This window comes from Poecilia reticulata, chromosome 5 (assembly GCF_904066995.2).
Source record: "Poecilia reticulata chromosome 5, P_reticulata-male-v2, whole genome shotgun sequence".
Taxonomy (NCBI): domain Eukaryota; kingdom Metazoa; phylum Chordata; class Actinopteri; order Cyprinodontiformes; family Poeciliidae; genus Poecilia; species Poecilia reticulata.
This window is the reverse complement of record NC_088834.1, coordinates 11,637,130-11,654,345: the sequence shown is the minus strand read 5'-3', so window position 1 is coordinate 11,654,345 and position 17,216 is coordinate 11,637,130. Positions and strand designations below refer to the sequence as shown.

The window sequence follows — 17,216 nt, the reverse complement described above, 5'->3', positions numbered from 1 at the left end:
AGAGTAATAAAACTGTATTGACAATCATGTATTTGACCAACATGATTTATTCATTTACACATAAAATCATTATTGCTGCCACCATAGACGTATAAACAGGAACACTTCTGAATTTATTGTTTGTTTTGCAGAAGAATTGTTAGAAATTGGAATACAAGTAGTGGGATTAATATAATCCTCAGATACTGCCAAATACAAAATTATTCATTTTTGCTTTGACATAAAACCAAAAGAAGAAAACAAACAGGATAAACATAATACACATATAAAACTTTACAGTTTTAAGAAGGAAATCTTTGTTCAGACATTTTTTCTTTACCTCTTACACACAAATGCCATTTTCTGAGTTCACTTGAAGTATTGCAGCCATTCAGAGATAATCTATCATTAATTATTAATCACCTCATCACAATAACATTTTTATTTAGCATTTTTGTAAAACTTGGGTCTGAGAGGGTTACTAATAAATTAAATATAAATAGTAATACTTCCTGGTAAATGTCTAACTATGTTTTTCCCCAAGAGGTGATCTTAAGTTTGAAATGGCAACTTTTCTAATTAGTTTTTGTTTTAAAATAAAATGACAATTTGACATTAATTATTCCAAATTATCATTATAAATATATATATATATATATATATATATATATATATATATATATATATATATATATATATATATATCTTTTTTCTTCTTGTAGTTTTGAACACATCTTTTTACAGGCCAGTTTTTGACAGACTGACCCTGTAACAGTGACAATGAACAGATGCTGTTCCACTTCATAAAAAAGCCTTTTCTCAACCAGATTTGTCCTGATTTTCCTTGCACTACACACCGGGCCTTGACATATGTCAGGGTTATGTTGCAAGTTGTCAGGATGTATGACTTTGACCAATCTGTCATCCACAGTATTTCCAGTGGAAAGTTTTACGTCACGATAAGTTACTAGCTTCACTGTTTCAGTTCTGTTGTAAAACAGAGAAATCATCAGATTGAGAAATGTTGGAAAACAAACTCTAACAAAGATGAGGGGAATCTCACCACAACATGGTTCCGTAACAGTAGAGGAAGAAACAGATGGGAGAACATAATAATAGTTCTGTCAGCCAAACTGCGACTCAACAGTTTCCTAACCTTTTAAGGAAACAAGCCCCATATACCGGCATCCTATTCAAGAACCTGTCAAAACGACCTATAGTTAATGTTCTGATACCAGATAGCTGGCATAGTCTGACTGTGAAATGGGCTACATTGAAGTCACTGTTTGTGACTGCAAATGGCTTGAAACTGGTCTAAACTTCCAGCATATGGAAATGGACGTTCAAAGTCCCTATCCAAAATCTATGTAAGGAGGGTCAAAGTTTTAGTCTCTAAATTTGCAAAGCAGGAAGGAACACACACCTCAATATCTGCAGGGCTGACTGCTGGTGGTTCTATACTCCACACATTTAAATTTTTTATTAGCAAAACAAAAAAAAACAGTCTTGTACTTTTTCACTTCACAATTTGTGTTGTGTGGCGTAAAAATTGTTGTGACTGGACAAAATATACTTTCCCTAAGCATATACTTTTTAAGGTTTTCCTTAATGAAGATGACTGCACCTTAAGCAGCTTAAACGTGACTCATATACAATGAGATACAAAGAGTTACTTTTCGAGAAAGCACACAAATAACACAAACCAGACGATTCAGATTAGTTTTATCCACGAAAGATACATTTTAAAAAACAAAATTCCTCCAGTGTTTCTGTACTCACCCTGAGCTGCTACTTCCTGTTTCAGATGGTCACGTGAACGAAGGATTTGTCAATAAAGCGGTGCAGTGTGGGTAAAAGCAGCGCGTCACTTTTAGCTTAGCTGTTTGCGGCTTCCTCAGTGTTTTACGGCGCAAGAACCATGGAGTAAAAGACGAAGAACCAGAACAAGAACAAGAACACGCAAACGACGAAGCAAGAGAAAACAGACAGAAATCTGTAGGCGCCGTTTCTTTTCATCTCGGACGGAGAGATGAAGTGATAATAGAGGCTGCTAAAACACACTCAGTTGGTGATATAAGCCCTACTGTTTAGTCTCAGCAGGCAAAGCCTCACAAAAACACATCAATTATGAAACAGGTTCTCTATTTTACTTTGAGGAAAATGCAGAAATATATATATGAATATTATTTTCACCTGTGCGGTCACCAGAAAGTAAGAGATCCGACTCAGACAGAGGGGGGCGTGCGATAGTAAGTTAGGGACCGTCTGTAAATGTTTCTTTCCGGGAAAACGTCACACTTCAATTTTCAATCAAAAGAATAAATGTTTTTAAGGAATCCATTTTTGATTCATTTGACTATAGTTAAACCCAAAGATTATTTCAGTTTAACCATATTTTTCTTATAAAAAAATTCTCAAACGATAATTAAATGTACTAATATTCATTTATTTACATTACAGCGATTAAAGTCTTTGAGGTTGGAAGACCTCTTTACCATTGCCCTAATTTTTACCTTCCTGCACAAATTGCTTAGGATTCTGAGTCTTGATTCTGGCTTGGCCATTTCTAAACAGGAATATCCTTTCCAGTCAGAACATGTTGGTAAAATTGAGATTATTTCAAACCTGAATTTGCCTACTACTGAATAACATTAGGCTTAACAATATATCACAGTGTATTAGAATTTGCTTGAAAATATACAGGCTAGGAAAAAATTACAAACCTAAAAACATTCCATCATCTAGCTGATTTTTGTAGACCAGTTATTTAATAAGCATTGTTTTCAAGGTAGACGTACATCCTGGTGTTTCCCATATATAATAAACATATTTTATGTTATTTAGAAAGAGAGAAAGCATACCCAATTTGTACGATAGAATTTACATGTTGGCATCAAAATACACAAAAACACCGTTAAGTTTTGCACATTGAAGTTTTTTCAACCATTAGAATTATTTCCCTTTTGCCAAAGTGTTTTCTGGCTTGCAGATAGGCTCACATAAGCTTCAAAACTGCATAACACAGAGCCATTTTACATTATTTTGTTGATATTATATATTTTTCATACCATACCATTTTTGACCCAAACAGAAAATTTATTACGTCCACATCCCTAAAAGCAGAATGTGAAAAATGTCTTCCTCCTTGGAATGCACTGGTGCAGAAAGTTGGTATCATCCAAGTAACTGAGCCCAAAAATAAAATGGTCTGAGTTCAAATTACAGGAAAAACACCGTTCTTTGTCAGTAGAACATTAAACCTACTAACATGTCAAAATAAAAAGCTTTAATTCCACATTATGAGATTTTCTCTTCTACACGCATGCAGAAATAGAGAACAGTGTTGTTTGCATGTAGGAGCTTGTATTGATTCATATTGGCCATTTATTTACCCACCTAATAGATTAATGTTGAAATTTGGTGTTATGTTTGCATTCTGGGAAGAAGAAAATTAATAAATGCATCCCAGATGAAGGAATTCTGCAGCTGGTCCCAAACTAACGTAACTGTCACTTGTGTGTTATGTTTTCATTAGGTGTAATATCTGTAAAATGTCACAGGTGTGAAGTAGAACTTGTCAGGGAAACGTTGACCATTTTAGCCCAATGGGACTAACATTAGCACCATACTGTCAGCGCTGTCAATTAGGAAAAGCTGAAGCACTTAGTAAATGTCAAAAACCAGGTTAGGTCATTTAGAAACACTGTCAACTCACATTTTCCACAGTCCTGTGATAAAACTGAGCTATTAAAAAGTTTTCTTTTCATATACTTTAGTTATGACTCAAACGAAATGCTCTCCACTCAGGTTAAATCCTGTATGACTGATACTTTAATGAGTAGTTGTATGGTGAACACTAAGGCTGAGCTGAGCGCTGGTGGCACGTAAGAGAGAACAGCATTAAACTGCAAACTGTGCGGGCGGCTCGTATCTGGGGAGAAAAATCTCTGTCAAGCAGCCATTTTCACCCTCACTCTCATGGCTGCTGCACGCTGTTTGGTGCCACTGACGGTGAAATTAGAAATAGGGTGTAGGAATATGTTGTTGTTTTAGCCAGAGTAGAGAGACAGTGGAGAAGTAAAAGTGCTATTGTCTGCTCTACAGCTTGTGGTGAAGGCTCCCTACTGGTTGTAAAGAGCCCAGGGCTTCTGTACAGCTACTGACAGCGCACAGGGGCCAAAACTCAAACATAGTCTTTAGGGCTAGTGTTTGACTATATAATATATATACACATTAAAAGTGTCATAGACATACATTTTTCTTTCTTTTCTGTCTAAGGTGTTTAGTTTTAGAGGTTTTGGATTGCCGGTATAGACATAAAGTGGGAAATACAGTTAAAGTTAAATGCCAACAGATACCCTTATATCAAGTGGGTGCTTGCAGTGTCACATGCAGCAATAGATAATGTTGAATGCATTTCCTTATTAGTATTCTGTGCTGTGCAGTGCCCTGTAAGGATGTTTGTCAGGTTTGACTCTTGGTTTGGAGCCCCACATAAGCACATGACTGTGTGATTTGACTGGGAAGAGTTGGTAAAAAAAAATATAATACGCATTACTATATATATTTTTTTGGCTCTAGTGGCCTTTATTTGATAGTTAATTGACAGGGTAATGAGAGAAGGGGAAAGACATGCAGCAAGGGTCACCAAGGCCGGGAATTGAACCTGCAACAGCTGCGTCGAGGACTAAGGCCTCCATATGTGGGTTGTGATTAACCCCTGTGCCACCACAGCACACCCCGTTGATAGAAATAGTTTTAAATGCACAACTATTGAAGTAAAATTCTCCACAGGTGCCAAAAACATCCTATCCGGTCTACAGGTGCTTGATCAGCTCATGCGCACAAACCTCCAAAAGTACGACTATGACTCAGCCTAAAGATTTCAAATCTACTGAATACATGCAGAAAAAGGAAACCCAAATGACATGAAACAGTCATTTCATCTGCTAAAATAGAAAGTAAAAATTATCAGAAGTGTTGTCTAAGTTCAAACGGCCACTTGTGCAATGCTTCAGAAAAAATTGGAATTAGCAGGAATAATAGTTTCAAATAAAACAAAAAGGTGCATTAAACCGTCATGGCCTGTGTGGACGCTCACCACAAAACACTTCACTGCTGAAGGAAATATCTCTTTTGTTCATTTGTTCTTGGTGTTTGGACTTCAAAATAGGCATAAAAATAGTAAATGAACTGTCACAAAGTTTACACTAATTGTGATAGAAAACTTCATAAGCATCTGACAAAAACACAGACACACATATAGGGATCTTTGCCTTCACTGTTGTTGGATGGAGGTGCCTTTTACAAGTCTTGCAGAGGTGGGTGTTGGGGAATAATTGGTCCATAATTAGATGCATTATTTAAGCAAGTCATTAAGAATTTATGTTCTTTGCTCCGTGTTTACAGTAATAATATCTGGAGTGAATAAAACCTGATGAGGAACGTTTGACTTTACTGTAAATGTTTCCACCTATGATGACACCTTAAGGATGTTTTATTTTATACACCTACCTGACCAGGTGAACACTATTTCCATCTTAGTACTATCCTGCTCTAAACTGTCGGATTCGGATAGATTTGTTTGAATTTTACATGCAGCTGCATCTCTGAGAAAATTACAAGTCATATTGCATAAATCACACATTCATGGTTGCTTTTCCCACAGGGCTGTGCAATAATATATTTTACACTTTGGATAATGATAAGGGAGAAGGTGCTACATAACATCATAAAAAAAGAAAATGGACGTAGAAAGAAATTTCCCAGCAGAGAGAGGCTCTTTTGTCATTAAATGTTTACTGTTGTGTCTGGTGAGAACTGTTTCTGTGATTCTGACATCAGATTTGGCCAAAAATGTGCCTTGGCCTATTTTAACAGTTGTTACTTTTTATTTTCTGGTTACTATCTTTTATCTGCTTATAGGGCAAACATGCCACAGCCCAGCTATAACTACACGAGTTGGCACTGTTTAACCCTTTGTTAAAATTAAAATTAAATCTTTATCTTTTCAATAAATACTTATCAGTTAGTAATACAGTATTTTCATCACTTAGCTTTAAATAAATACCTTCATTTGTTTTCATGGGTCTTTTATCTTATGTTTTAGAGATGTAATGTTTGACATAAAAGTATTTCAAATTTGAGTTGTCTGTTTTCAGTGAATATTTGTAACCAATTATTACTACATTATGCATTCATTTTAAATCATCATTTTTATGTGTATAGCCATGAGGTAGTATTAGCAAAATTAGTTTTACATAATATAAAAAGGAAAATGGAAATAATTATATGGGTTAGGGATAAATGTCATGTCAAAATTAAAATGTCTCTCAGCAATTGGAATGTAAATGAGCATATTTTAAAAGACAGAGCAAAGAAAACTGAAATAACAGGAAATAAATGTGTCCCTTTTTGACCCATGTTTTGCATATCAATTAGTGTGCATCTGTTTCTATTAAAGAGTTGATTTTGTTAAATTTATAAGCCAAGTTAAGCACAGTAACTTTCTAGTAAATATTTAATTTGACCTCTGGACACAATGTAATGTGTGTGGATTGTTCAATAACCAGAGCAATCCACACAGACATAAAAATCAAAGCAAATTTCTCCCTAAATGATGTTATGTATAAAAAATGAGAATGTAAAAGTATTAAACACAGTTCCTTAAATTCCTTAAACACTTTCCACAAACTTTCTTGATAACTGCATTTAGATAGCAACCACAAGTAATCCTTAGGTGTGATATCGACCCGTTCTTCTACACAAACTGCCATCAACTTGAAAGGTCCAGGGTTTCTATGTACTCCTTCAGTTCTTTCTAATTGGAATCAAGTCAGGTGGCTAATTGGGCAACTTTAGAAGTTTTACTTCCTTTTTTCTGAAACCAATTAAGAGTTTCCTTGATTGTGTGTTTGGGAATAATGTCTTGGTTGGAAATCCACTCATTTAATCTTCAGATCATAATCAAGAACTGCAGTGGTAAGGACTGTGCCCCAAACAAGTGAATTCAAGGGTTTAATGAAGTGAGAGAATTAGACCCTTCCTCTTATAAAGGTTATACCTGGCCGTTGTCGGTTTTATGGTGAATTTAAGTTCTTCCTGCTTTTGGTTTATTTCTCATATGGCATTCACTGAAACATTCAGAGGATTAGAAGTACCGACATAGCCACTGGCATTTGTATGTTTAGCAACATTTGGAGTTTTTTAATTATCCTATCATACAACTTTGTATAATACTTTATTAAAGATAACTTTTTATAGCCGATCAGTTAATATTAATCTGGCTGAAATTGATTTACAGTAGGCAGTAGGAATGCTTTCTACAGAGTTTTGCTGGTTTCTTAACTTCTAATGTTTTTTTGCAAACATTATTCAAAATATATTCCATGTTATTATCATTACACCCCCCATGTCCTTATTTGTGAATTAATTTACTTTGATTTCTCTGTACTTGTGGATTACTTGGCTTTTTGTCAACATCAGGTGTGAATTTTCTGTAACCTACATCAGAAATATGTAAACGCGGAGAACAAAATGTGGTTTCTGAGCTGACATTAATTCTATTTAATTATGTTGAGCCTATTTACAAAAGTTTTCTGAAGACACAATGTTGAAATGTGAGTGTATACCACACATGAAAGGGCAAGTTTTATTTAAAATCATGTGTAATTAATGAAAAAATCATGGAAAATCACAGAATTACCAACAGACTTAAGTGTCATGTTTCATGTTATTCAATTTTAACAACTTTAGAACACAAAATAAATTAAAACATTTTCACATAGCTCTAAATAAAAAATACTGCAGTTTGCTGTCAACTTGGACTCTTACTCCTGGCTATGAATGGAAATAGAAACACATTATTAATAAAACCGTCATTGATGCTTGCTGTGATTTACTGATTTATTGACATGTATATACAGTAAGTCCAGAGTTACAGGTTTAATTCTTTTGAAAGCATGTTTGGATTGTATTATGACAAAATATTTTTGACTCAATTCATGTTCATTTGAAGGGATATTTTTGATTTTGATTTTTAAAGGGAGGCTCTGTGGGGTTCTTATCCATCTTATAACACTTTCCTGATGCACATATAAAAACCTTAAAATTAATGCATATATAATAGCTGTTGCACAATATTCCACTAATATAACTTGTGGGAGAAATGCTTAATGCTTAATTTCCATTACTACAAAATCAGTATAACTAAAGCTTTTCTTAATATATTCTTTATTTTTAATTATTTTTTAGTTGACTACTAGCTCCTATTCCCCAAGAGTGCAATTATGACACAAGGGCTCATTTCTGGAAGCTACTCTTCACCAAACTATTCAAGTGAAGCAAATGTTTATTATTTCATACAACAAGTCAAAAGAAGTCTTTGGAGCAATTAGCCTCTCAAACTAACTTGTGAATATTTACAGCAAAGCTGGATGAGAATTCAAATTTATCTTGCCTTCACTCACAAAGAGGAGGATAGTAAGGAAGATACCAAATACATTGCTAAAGAGGACTGTGTCAAAACATACATGGCATCATGGGGTCACAGATCCTGCTTAGAAATAGCAGGACATCATGTCAACCGTTTGTGTATGGAATGTCAAAAAAAAAAACCTGGTCTGCCCTACGAAACAAGTGTAAAGTTGGCTAAATTAGAGCAAAGAGCAAAGCCAGTGTCTGATATCCTATTTCAGTTTCAAAACTTCAATTGCATTTTATGCAAGCAGTATTTTACAAAGTGTTAGACTGTTGTCACTGTTGCATTGAAAGGTTATAGAGACAGTGGCCTGTTCTGTAACAACTTGCAACGTTGAGATAGGAATAGACACCAAAAATAACTCAAGTCAAGAAGTGTTAAATAGAATAAAACTGCATGTTTTTTAACCAATATAAAATTCTTGTTAAAGCTTATGCTATTTCTTTCAAAAAGTCTTCTTAAAAAGTGATGTAGCGTAAAGGGTTATAAATTTAATTCATTTTAATTTATTTATAATAAAGCACCAATTCACAACAAATGTCATCTCAAGATACTTTAAAGACAAACAGATCCTAATCATAAATCACAGTTTAAATCCAATTAGATACAGTACAGTTCAGTCCAAAATATAATACAGTGCAGTTCAGTTTAACATGCCAACTGGTAAAAAGTTAAGGAAGGCCATCAAATTATATTGAGTGATAAACTTTGCAGCAATACCTCCTGAGTGACCAATTTACAAAAAAAGACAATTGATTGCATTGAGTCATTGACTAATAATGAGCATGGATGTGACAAAAGGAGAGAGTAGTGTTATCATGAGCTGTATGCATTTTTTTAGGGAACTGACTTACCTTAGGTTGGAAATAATCAATTTTTGGGCTGGCTCTGCTCTGCCTAACCACTAATTATACTCTGTGGTCACAACTTCTTTCTCTTTACGTTTTTACGAAAGTGACATTTTTCTCTGTCTCCTGCAAACATACATTTAATATTGACAACAACTCAATAGAAACCAACTTTAAGAAAATCTGACTTCTGCTCCCAAGAATGAATTCCTTTATCTCTGGACACAGTGCAATAACATCAGCAAAACAGACAAAAATAAATAACATTTTACTCTAAAAGACTCTTTGTAAAACGGCGAGTTACAAAAATAAAATCTGAGACTTAATGTACAAAACAAGCTGCCACCCAAAATATGCTTTTACTTTATCAACAATAAAAAAAAACATCCAAGACCATCAACTTTTTTTTTTTGTATCATCTATTATTATTGGTAACACTTGAAGAGCTCAGAATTCGTGTGACTCTTTGCTCTTGCAGTCACATCAGTCACAAATTGATCTTGAGAATATTTTTGAAAACACGTTTAAAGTTTCCATTGCAGAGTGGGTATATGAAAGGGTTCAGAGTGGAATTGATGTAACCAAGCCAAATGGTGAACATGTGAAGATCGTGGTGCACGCACTCTGGGCAGAAAGCCATGACCATGAAAACTATGAAATAAGGAATCCAACACAGCAAGAAAGCAGCGATTATGAAACCTAACTGCTTGGCAGCTTTGTGCTCCTTGTGAATCCTCAGACTTTGAATTCGATGTCGTGATTGGTCTATGAACCTGTGCCACGCCTGTTTCAGAGTCACTCCATTATCCGAGTCTATTCTGGTGTCCTCCACTCCTTCCTCGGGCCATGGTAGCGCCTGACTGGGGTCGTAGCTGTTGCAGAGCACATCTGTGTACCTCTGCACGTCTGACACTGGACTGATACCGCAAACTCCACTCACAGAGTTTGTCACTGTGACATGGCATTCATTGAGAGAAGCCTGATGTTTGTTCTCATTGTTTCCACCTGAGCATGCCATATCCTGCGGCGCAGACGACTGGCTCAGGGGAAGCTCTGGTCCTGGCTGCCTCTCTTCGGGTGACAGGGAGCACGTTTTACCCCTCCGGGCCATTCGGAGCCGCTTTGTTGTCATGGAAAGAAGTGACGACTGTTGGCACTTTACGCCTATTTTTCTGTGAGTTCTAAAAGAAGCAGATTTAGTTTTCTCACCATCTTCAAGTGAATATGTTTGAGCTAGAGTGTTCTGATCTAGCAGTCCGTCTTTTTTTAGTTGTTTGAGGGAAACCTCTGTTTCGTTCCCGAGGGATTTGGAGTCATTTTTTTTAGGGCTCGGGGCATTGCCTCCATTCTCATTTTCTCCAAATGAGTCTGCTGGATGAATGATCCGCTCTCTGTCTCGTAGATGCTGCCTCACCGCCAAGTAGATGTGTGTGTAAAACCACAACATCAAAATTGAGGGTACATAGAAGTTGAAAACCGCTGTTATCACCTTGAACCACGTAACAAAGCGAAAGTCTGTGTCACATTTGTTCTCCTCCTCAGGTTTGAGGTTCACATGTGTGAACGACCTCCATCCTAAAATAGGGATTATCCACATCATTGAAAGTAACCAAGCCCCAGAGATCATCAAGCTCGCTTTTCCTCGTGTTCGATACTTTAGGTATTTCAGAGGTTGTCTGACTGAGCGGTACCGATCCAAACACAGGATAAACAAGCTAAAGATTGATGCTGTGCTGGCCACATAATCCATGATCAACCAAAACTGGCACACCGCTCGCCCCAGACTCCACTCATCCTCCAGCAGATACATCAAGTTCAGGGGCATAACTGTCGTTCCCACAATCAGATCTGCCACTGACAGGCTAACAATGTACAGGTTTCCCACCGTGTGGAGAGTTTTTTCTTTCTTCACTGCATAGAGGACAAGCAGGTTCATTATGATGGTGAGAAGCGATAAGAGCCCCAACGACACTCCAAGGAGAGCGTTATGGAGTGAGTAATGCAAGGTCTCGGTTTCGTTGAGCCTTGGATCATCACCATACGGATGGTTGCTCCAGCTTTTGTTGCTGTTGTTGACATAGCTGTTGGGGTTGAGGTCCAGGAAGTCTGCAAAAGGTAATAGACCAGATTCCATCATGTTAGGTGAGATGAAGTCTTCCGTATCCAGTCCCATTCTGGACAGCTGTTGGTTGTTTGGCCATTAGATTGAAGCCTTTTATTTCTTGTGTCTCCCTGTGCTTTGGCTACAGCAGTTGCAGAAACAACAGCCAATCTTCAGTGCTGGTCAGTGTTTCCTTTGTCACTTGGTGTATGTTGCTCAAAATCCAAATATCTGCAACACACAAAGCATGACAAATGAGCCTTCTGAAATGTATGCATTGCATGAAATTTGTTGAGTTGACGTAATGAAGCAAAATGGTAAACACTTTGAACATATCCTGGTGCAATTTTATTCCATCATCCAAAAAAGAAAAACCATCAAACAGCTGTTAACCTAAAACGACCAGGCCTTTCACCTAAACTAAGTTTTAATCAGAGCTGCAACCAAAAGGTCAATTGTTACTTTGGAGAAGTTGCACAGATTTAAAACTCATGTAAAAAAATCTATTAAAATTATTATTAGTTGTGCTCATCTGGAGAACTGGACAAATTTGTTCATTTTCAAAGGGCAGCAAGATGGAAGAAAGAAAGAAAACAAAACTCAAATGAATTTATGTTTGTAGTTTGCCACATACACAGCTAACATGTGTAAGGAAGTGCTCCGGTTAGACGACATCAGAAAAGTTACATCTTTTAGTCCACATCACCCTAAATACAACATTCCTACAGAGAAACATGGTGGTGGTAGCATCATGGTAAGGTCCCCCCCCCCCCAACAAAAACAGGAGCACTGGTCAGAGATGAATGGAACTAACCCTGCAGAAAACATATAAGAGACTGGCCAAACTGGGGCACCTCCCAGTAGGCCAATGACTATAAACAAAGCCACAGCTTGGTTTAGATCAAATTATATTCATGTGTTAGAATGGTCCAGTCAAAGTCCACACCTGAACATGAGAATCTGCAGTAAGACCTACAGAAAATGTTGATCACAAACTCACTCAGTTTGAGCTGTTTAGACAAAAAGAAATCAGTTACATTTAGTCTCTGGATGTTGGTAGAGACATATCCCAAAAGACCTACAGCTGTAATTGCAGCAGAATTATTGACTCAGCAAGGCTGATTATAAATGCACCTCTCACACGGTGAAAATGTCACAATTATGTACTTTGTGTTTGAAGTTCAAGGTGTCTTTGTGTTTGAGGCTGTAAAGCGACAAAACGGATGAGTGTGTGAGTGGTATTTGCAAGAAACTGTAAGAATATAAGACACAGACTGCAGGCTAAATAAAAACAAATAACTAAAATCACACAATCCTTCACACTATTTTAATGTATTCTGTCTTCTGGTTTATATCTTCTAGCAAATATCATTAACTAAATTGTTTTCTATTTAATTTCAGTGGAACTAAAATGGGGTTTTGACCTCAGTCGCAGACTGACAGAAATAACATATTGGTGTGTATTTTCTTGGATTATTTCAACAGCGAACTCTGCAGCTTTGAAGAGAGTTAAATCTGTGTTCATCTCCCTCTCATTCACTGTCCAGCTGGCTTTCTTCAACACTTACACAAGGAAAGGGCAGCGAGATGGGATTCCATCACCAACCCAGCAGCAGAAAAACTGAGCAGAAAAGGAGCCACTGCTAATACGTCTCCAGTGCCATATGATGGATGCCGTGTCCCAGGGTTTTCAAAATCATATACAGCAACTCTTCTGGATGATGAAGTGCTCCAAGTGATTTTAAAACATATCGCTGTGGTGCTGGAAAACACTCATCTGTAGCAGTTGGGGGTATCGATTTTTTATGAGAACGGACTAAAATAAGCCAGTTGCCATGGGTGCAGGTGACGTTGTTTGTTTATAGATTCAAATTTTTTAAATATTTTAATTGAACTCCTTTTCATTTCGACATTTCTGTGGTCTTTGCCAATTTAAAAGCATAAATATTTAAAATAAGTGCACCATTTAATCAATTGGCATGTCAAATGCCTTAAAATACGGAACCTGCATTCAGAAAAATAATCACAGATTTCACAGTGCTGATAAGACCTACATTAGCATAATAATGTCATGTGTAAGTCTGTTTCTATTCGATCGGTTTGTGTGAATACATGCTTACTCATTGATGACATAAGCAGCAGGAGAAGAAAAAGATCCTTTCTAAGGTTTAGTGTTCAGTGTGGAGGATGAAAAAACACACACACCAACTGAGAGCTGAGAGGGTTGGTGGTGCATCCATAACAACTGTCATCGTGGTTCCACATTAATGGAGAAAGCTTTTTACAGGGAGTTAAGCTGAACAATCAAATTTTGGTTTTGTTTTGTTTTTTTTCCCCACCATGTTTTAATTTGGCCCAAAACTTTTAAGGGCTTACATCAGAATCTGACGTGGGGAACCAATTCCAGTTCAAAGAACTTATAAAATAAGTAAAACAATAAAATGTATAAGCAATGTTATTTCTTTGAATAGAATAAAATAGAATAGAATAGAATAGAATAGAATAGAATAGAATAGAATAGAATAGAATAGAATAGAATAGAATAGAATAGAACTAAAGTGACAATATGAGATGGGGCGTCCAGATGTTAACTGAAATGTTATTTAAAATGAGAACAACTTTGCAAATAAATGTACAAACACCAGCATGTATGTAGACACTTATTGAGTTTGTCGGGACCAGTGATGATAATATAGTCTATCTAAGGAAGGATCTATGATAACAAGTCTTTGTGCACTTAGGATGCAGCTGAAGCTGCTCTCCAGTTCATTTTATCTAGTGCAGAGGACCACAAAGTGCTTTGGTGGTAAGATACATTGTAGCAACAGCTGCCCTTGGCCCTCTTAGCACCACCAGAAGGCAAGGCGGGCGAAATGTCGTGCCCAAGATGCATAGAGAGGACAAAGCGGGGATTTTGAACAGGCAAACCACCAGCTACAGGTCGTACTCCTCCCTCCCGAGTCACCTTCAACCCAACTCACCAGGTAGTCATGCTTGGTGTCCCTGATGTGCAGGGTTTAAATGTGGATAGAGAAAAGTTGGAGAGGAAAATCTAACCAGTCAATATGACTGCTGCACAGGCACAACTAAATCAATAACAAAATTTTGTCAGTATATCAAATTTCACTGTTGAGAATCAAATAAAATAAAATTTATTGTACAGATAATTAAAAAAATATGAAATCCAATTTCAACAGTAATACTACTAGCATGGTTATCACACCATAGATATTTTCTATTTATGATCACAGTAGTATATATCTGTTTTTGTTTTTTTTTTATATTTATATTTTCAAGACATTGACCCAACATTTGCTATAAAACTTAAAAGTATCCTCATTTTTGAATAACCTAAACTACTAATTAAATGTTTTGAGGCTCATGCTTCTCTGCTGACCTGTTTCCCCGCCTCAGGGCAGCTGAATTGCTTATACCTTGGGCCAGCTTTAAATATAAGCATTACAGTTGATGGATGGATGTTTTTTTTTTCCATCTTTCACCCATTTGTAAACAGAAGCGAAGCCACATTCCAGTTGTTTTATTTTATTTTTTTTAAAAAGCAAAATAAATATATATGATACAATAACAGACTCTGTGAAAAGGGAAGCAGAGGCTGTAAATGTGCTATCCCTTATATCCTGATGACATCCCATAAAGAGAGCTCAGTAAAAACATTTAATTTAACAATATCACCTGAAGCTTCCATAAATATTACTGGTGTTAAATCTGAGGTAAATGTTTGTGCATCATTCCCATCGCTATGTGCCTTGGAGTCTGGACTGTACCTGCCTCCGCAACACAAGCATTTAGCCACCGTCTTACTCACAGTTCTCACAGACAACGAGACTACGTAAGGATATAAACAGCATGGAGAATAAACCTGCTGTGCGCTGCACGTAGGATCACCGCGCCAGAAAACAACCGGATAACGTTCAGTTGTATAACTGCTACAATGCAATCATGTGTAATGAATGCAAAATGTTTTAATTTCATTACAGAAAGGAACACACAATAATTATTGCGTCGTTAGCCCTCTTGCAGCTCAATAGCGCGCATCTAGCAAAAAAGATATTATCGGTAGACGTGCAGGAAGACACCTGTTGAGAAGCGGCGGTAATAATGTTACACAAGGAACTTTCTTCTCCTGCCAAAACATCCACAAAATGCGCATTTTATCTACAATTTGCCAAAACCACGGCTGCAAGTCTCTCCATAAAAAAAGTTTCACTTAAAAAAAAAAACACACAAAAAAAAACACAACTTATGCGAAGTGTTAGACTTACTGTAAGAGACAGACGCTCAGTAAAATCCTCTTCCAAGCTGTTTTCCGCTCAGGAATCTGAAAATGAATGAGAGACAGGTTGGAATTGGAAATGGATCGTTATCATCCCTCCCTCAGCTCCGTCCTTCCTCCTTGTTCACGTCTCTGGACTGAACTTTGGAGTTAATATGATAAACCGGCGAACAGCAGCTCGTCAGGCTGTAGGAACGGGGGTTTTACTGGGAATGGCGCATAATGATTTGCAGTGCCATGATTCAGTGGATGATTCACTGGACAATTACGCGCAGACTGTGAGCAACTTCCTCATCCTCATAGTAGACCTGGATTTTACTGTAAATAATAAAAAGAAATTAGACGCCTCCAGATCTCGAGAAATAACAGAGCTTATTAGAGGAAAGTGAATTAATTTTCATTTGCGCAAGAATTATGCTTGTCAGGATAATTGGAAGAATAATTTGCTTTTCCAAGACCACGAGAATTGTGCGCATCATGAAACAAACCTTGGTTTTGGAGTAACAGAGATCTCTTCAGGGGTTTCTAGTCAAGCACTGATAACTGCTAAAATGTGGAACATGAGAAAAAATGTGACTAGAACTCAAGGATTTTCTTTTATTTATTTAAAAAAAAAAGCGATGCTAAATGAATTTCTTGTTCATATTCATATAAAGCCAGCGTTTTCGGACTCCGTCTGCTGGTAATTGAATGTCTGGACAACTAATGAGCAAGTTTGGCAAATTTATTGTCACCTTGTTTTGACACCTAGTAACAGCTCTCTGCCTGGTGCAATCATTACCTGGATACAACACTAATACGGTCATGCGTATTTTTTTATTTTTTTTTTAAGATACATGCCGACATTTGCAGAGGGAGCTAAAAATATTCTTGCTGAGAGACGGAAGTTTTCACTCTTACATCATGGCAAAGCGAAATAAAGTGGGCAGAACTTCCCAATTGTCAAGGGTTTTGCATATCAGGGCATAATAAAAAAAGGAATCTGGTCCACATTAGGTTTTGATATTTCAAACCTCATGGATCTGAAGCAGGGGTCTGCAAGTCCAGTCTTTGAGGGCCATTGTCCTGCAACATTGAGATGTTTCTACGCTTCAACACACTTAAGTCAAACAATCAGGTTACAAGCAGGATTCTGGATAACCTGACTGCATAATGACGAGGTGATTCAGTCATTTGGTTCAGGTGTGTTGGACCAGGTACATGTCTAGAAGTTCAAAGACACCAGTCCTTGTGGCCTGGAGTGGAAGACAAAAGGCACACAGCAGATTACACACTTTCACTAAATATTACATAAAAGCAAACCAGAACGAAAATTTTATTGTGGAAAAACAATTAGTGCATGCCATGATTCCAAAGAATAGAGATCAACAATTTCCTACAATATTTTTTTTTTCTACTTTCCTTTTTTTTCAATCAAACAACTTTATTGCACTCTGGTGATTTTGACCACACAAATTGTGGTGAAAATCTCCAAAAGATAGATATCTTTTGGAGATATCTATCACACCACAATTT

The 17,216-nt window shown here is 36.8% G+C and overlaps 2 protein-coding genes across 4 annotated transcripts in view; both read right to left on the bottom strand.

Moving 5' to 3' along the window:
• atg7 (ATG7 autophagy related 7 homolog (S. cerevisiae)) overlaps positions 1-2,247 on the bottom strand; it is a 71,540-nt gene extending 69,293 nt beyond the window's left edge. The window contains exon 1 of one of the 3 annotated variants that reach the window (XM_017304973.2): positions 2,173-2,247. The gene's annotated coding sequence lies outside the window, so the exon portion shown is untranslated. Of the gene's footprint in view, positions 1-1,758 lie in introns of all 3 variants that reach the window. The other 2 variants (XM_017304972.2, XM_008408544.3) reach the window with 2 other exon arrangements.
• Positions 2,248-7,612: 5,365 nt separating this feature from the next.
• On the bottom strand, positions 7,613-16,518 carry hrh1 (histamine receptor H1). Its single transcript, XM_008408543.3, has 2 exons — positions 15,691-16,518; positions 7,613-11,638 (listed from the first exon to the last, which is right to left on the bottom strand). The coding sequence occupies exon 2, from the start codon at positions 11,477-11,479 to the stop codon at positions 9,794-9,796; it is 1,686 nt and encodes a 561-aa protein (XP_008406765.2). The 5' UTR covers positions 11,480-11,638; positions 15,691-16,518; the 3' UTR covers positions 7,613-9,793.
• Positions 16,519-17,216: the final 698 nt, after the last annotated feature.

Excerpts from the sequence above, each read along its gene's own strand:
- hrh1 (XM_008408543.3), bottom strand. The coding sequence starts at position 11,479 with ATGGGACTGGATACGGAAGACTTCATCTCACCTAACATGATGGAATCT.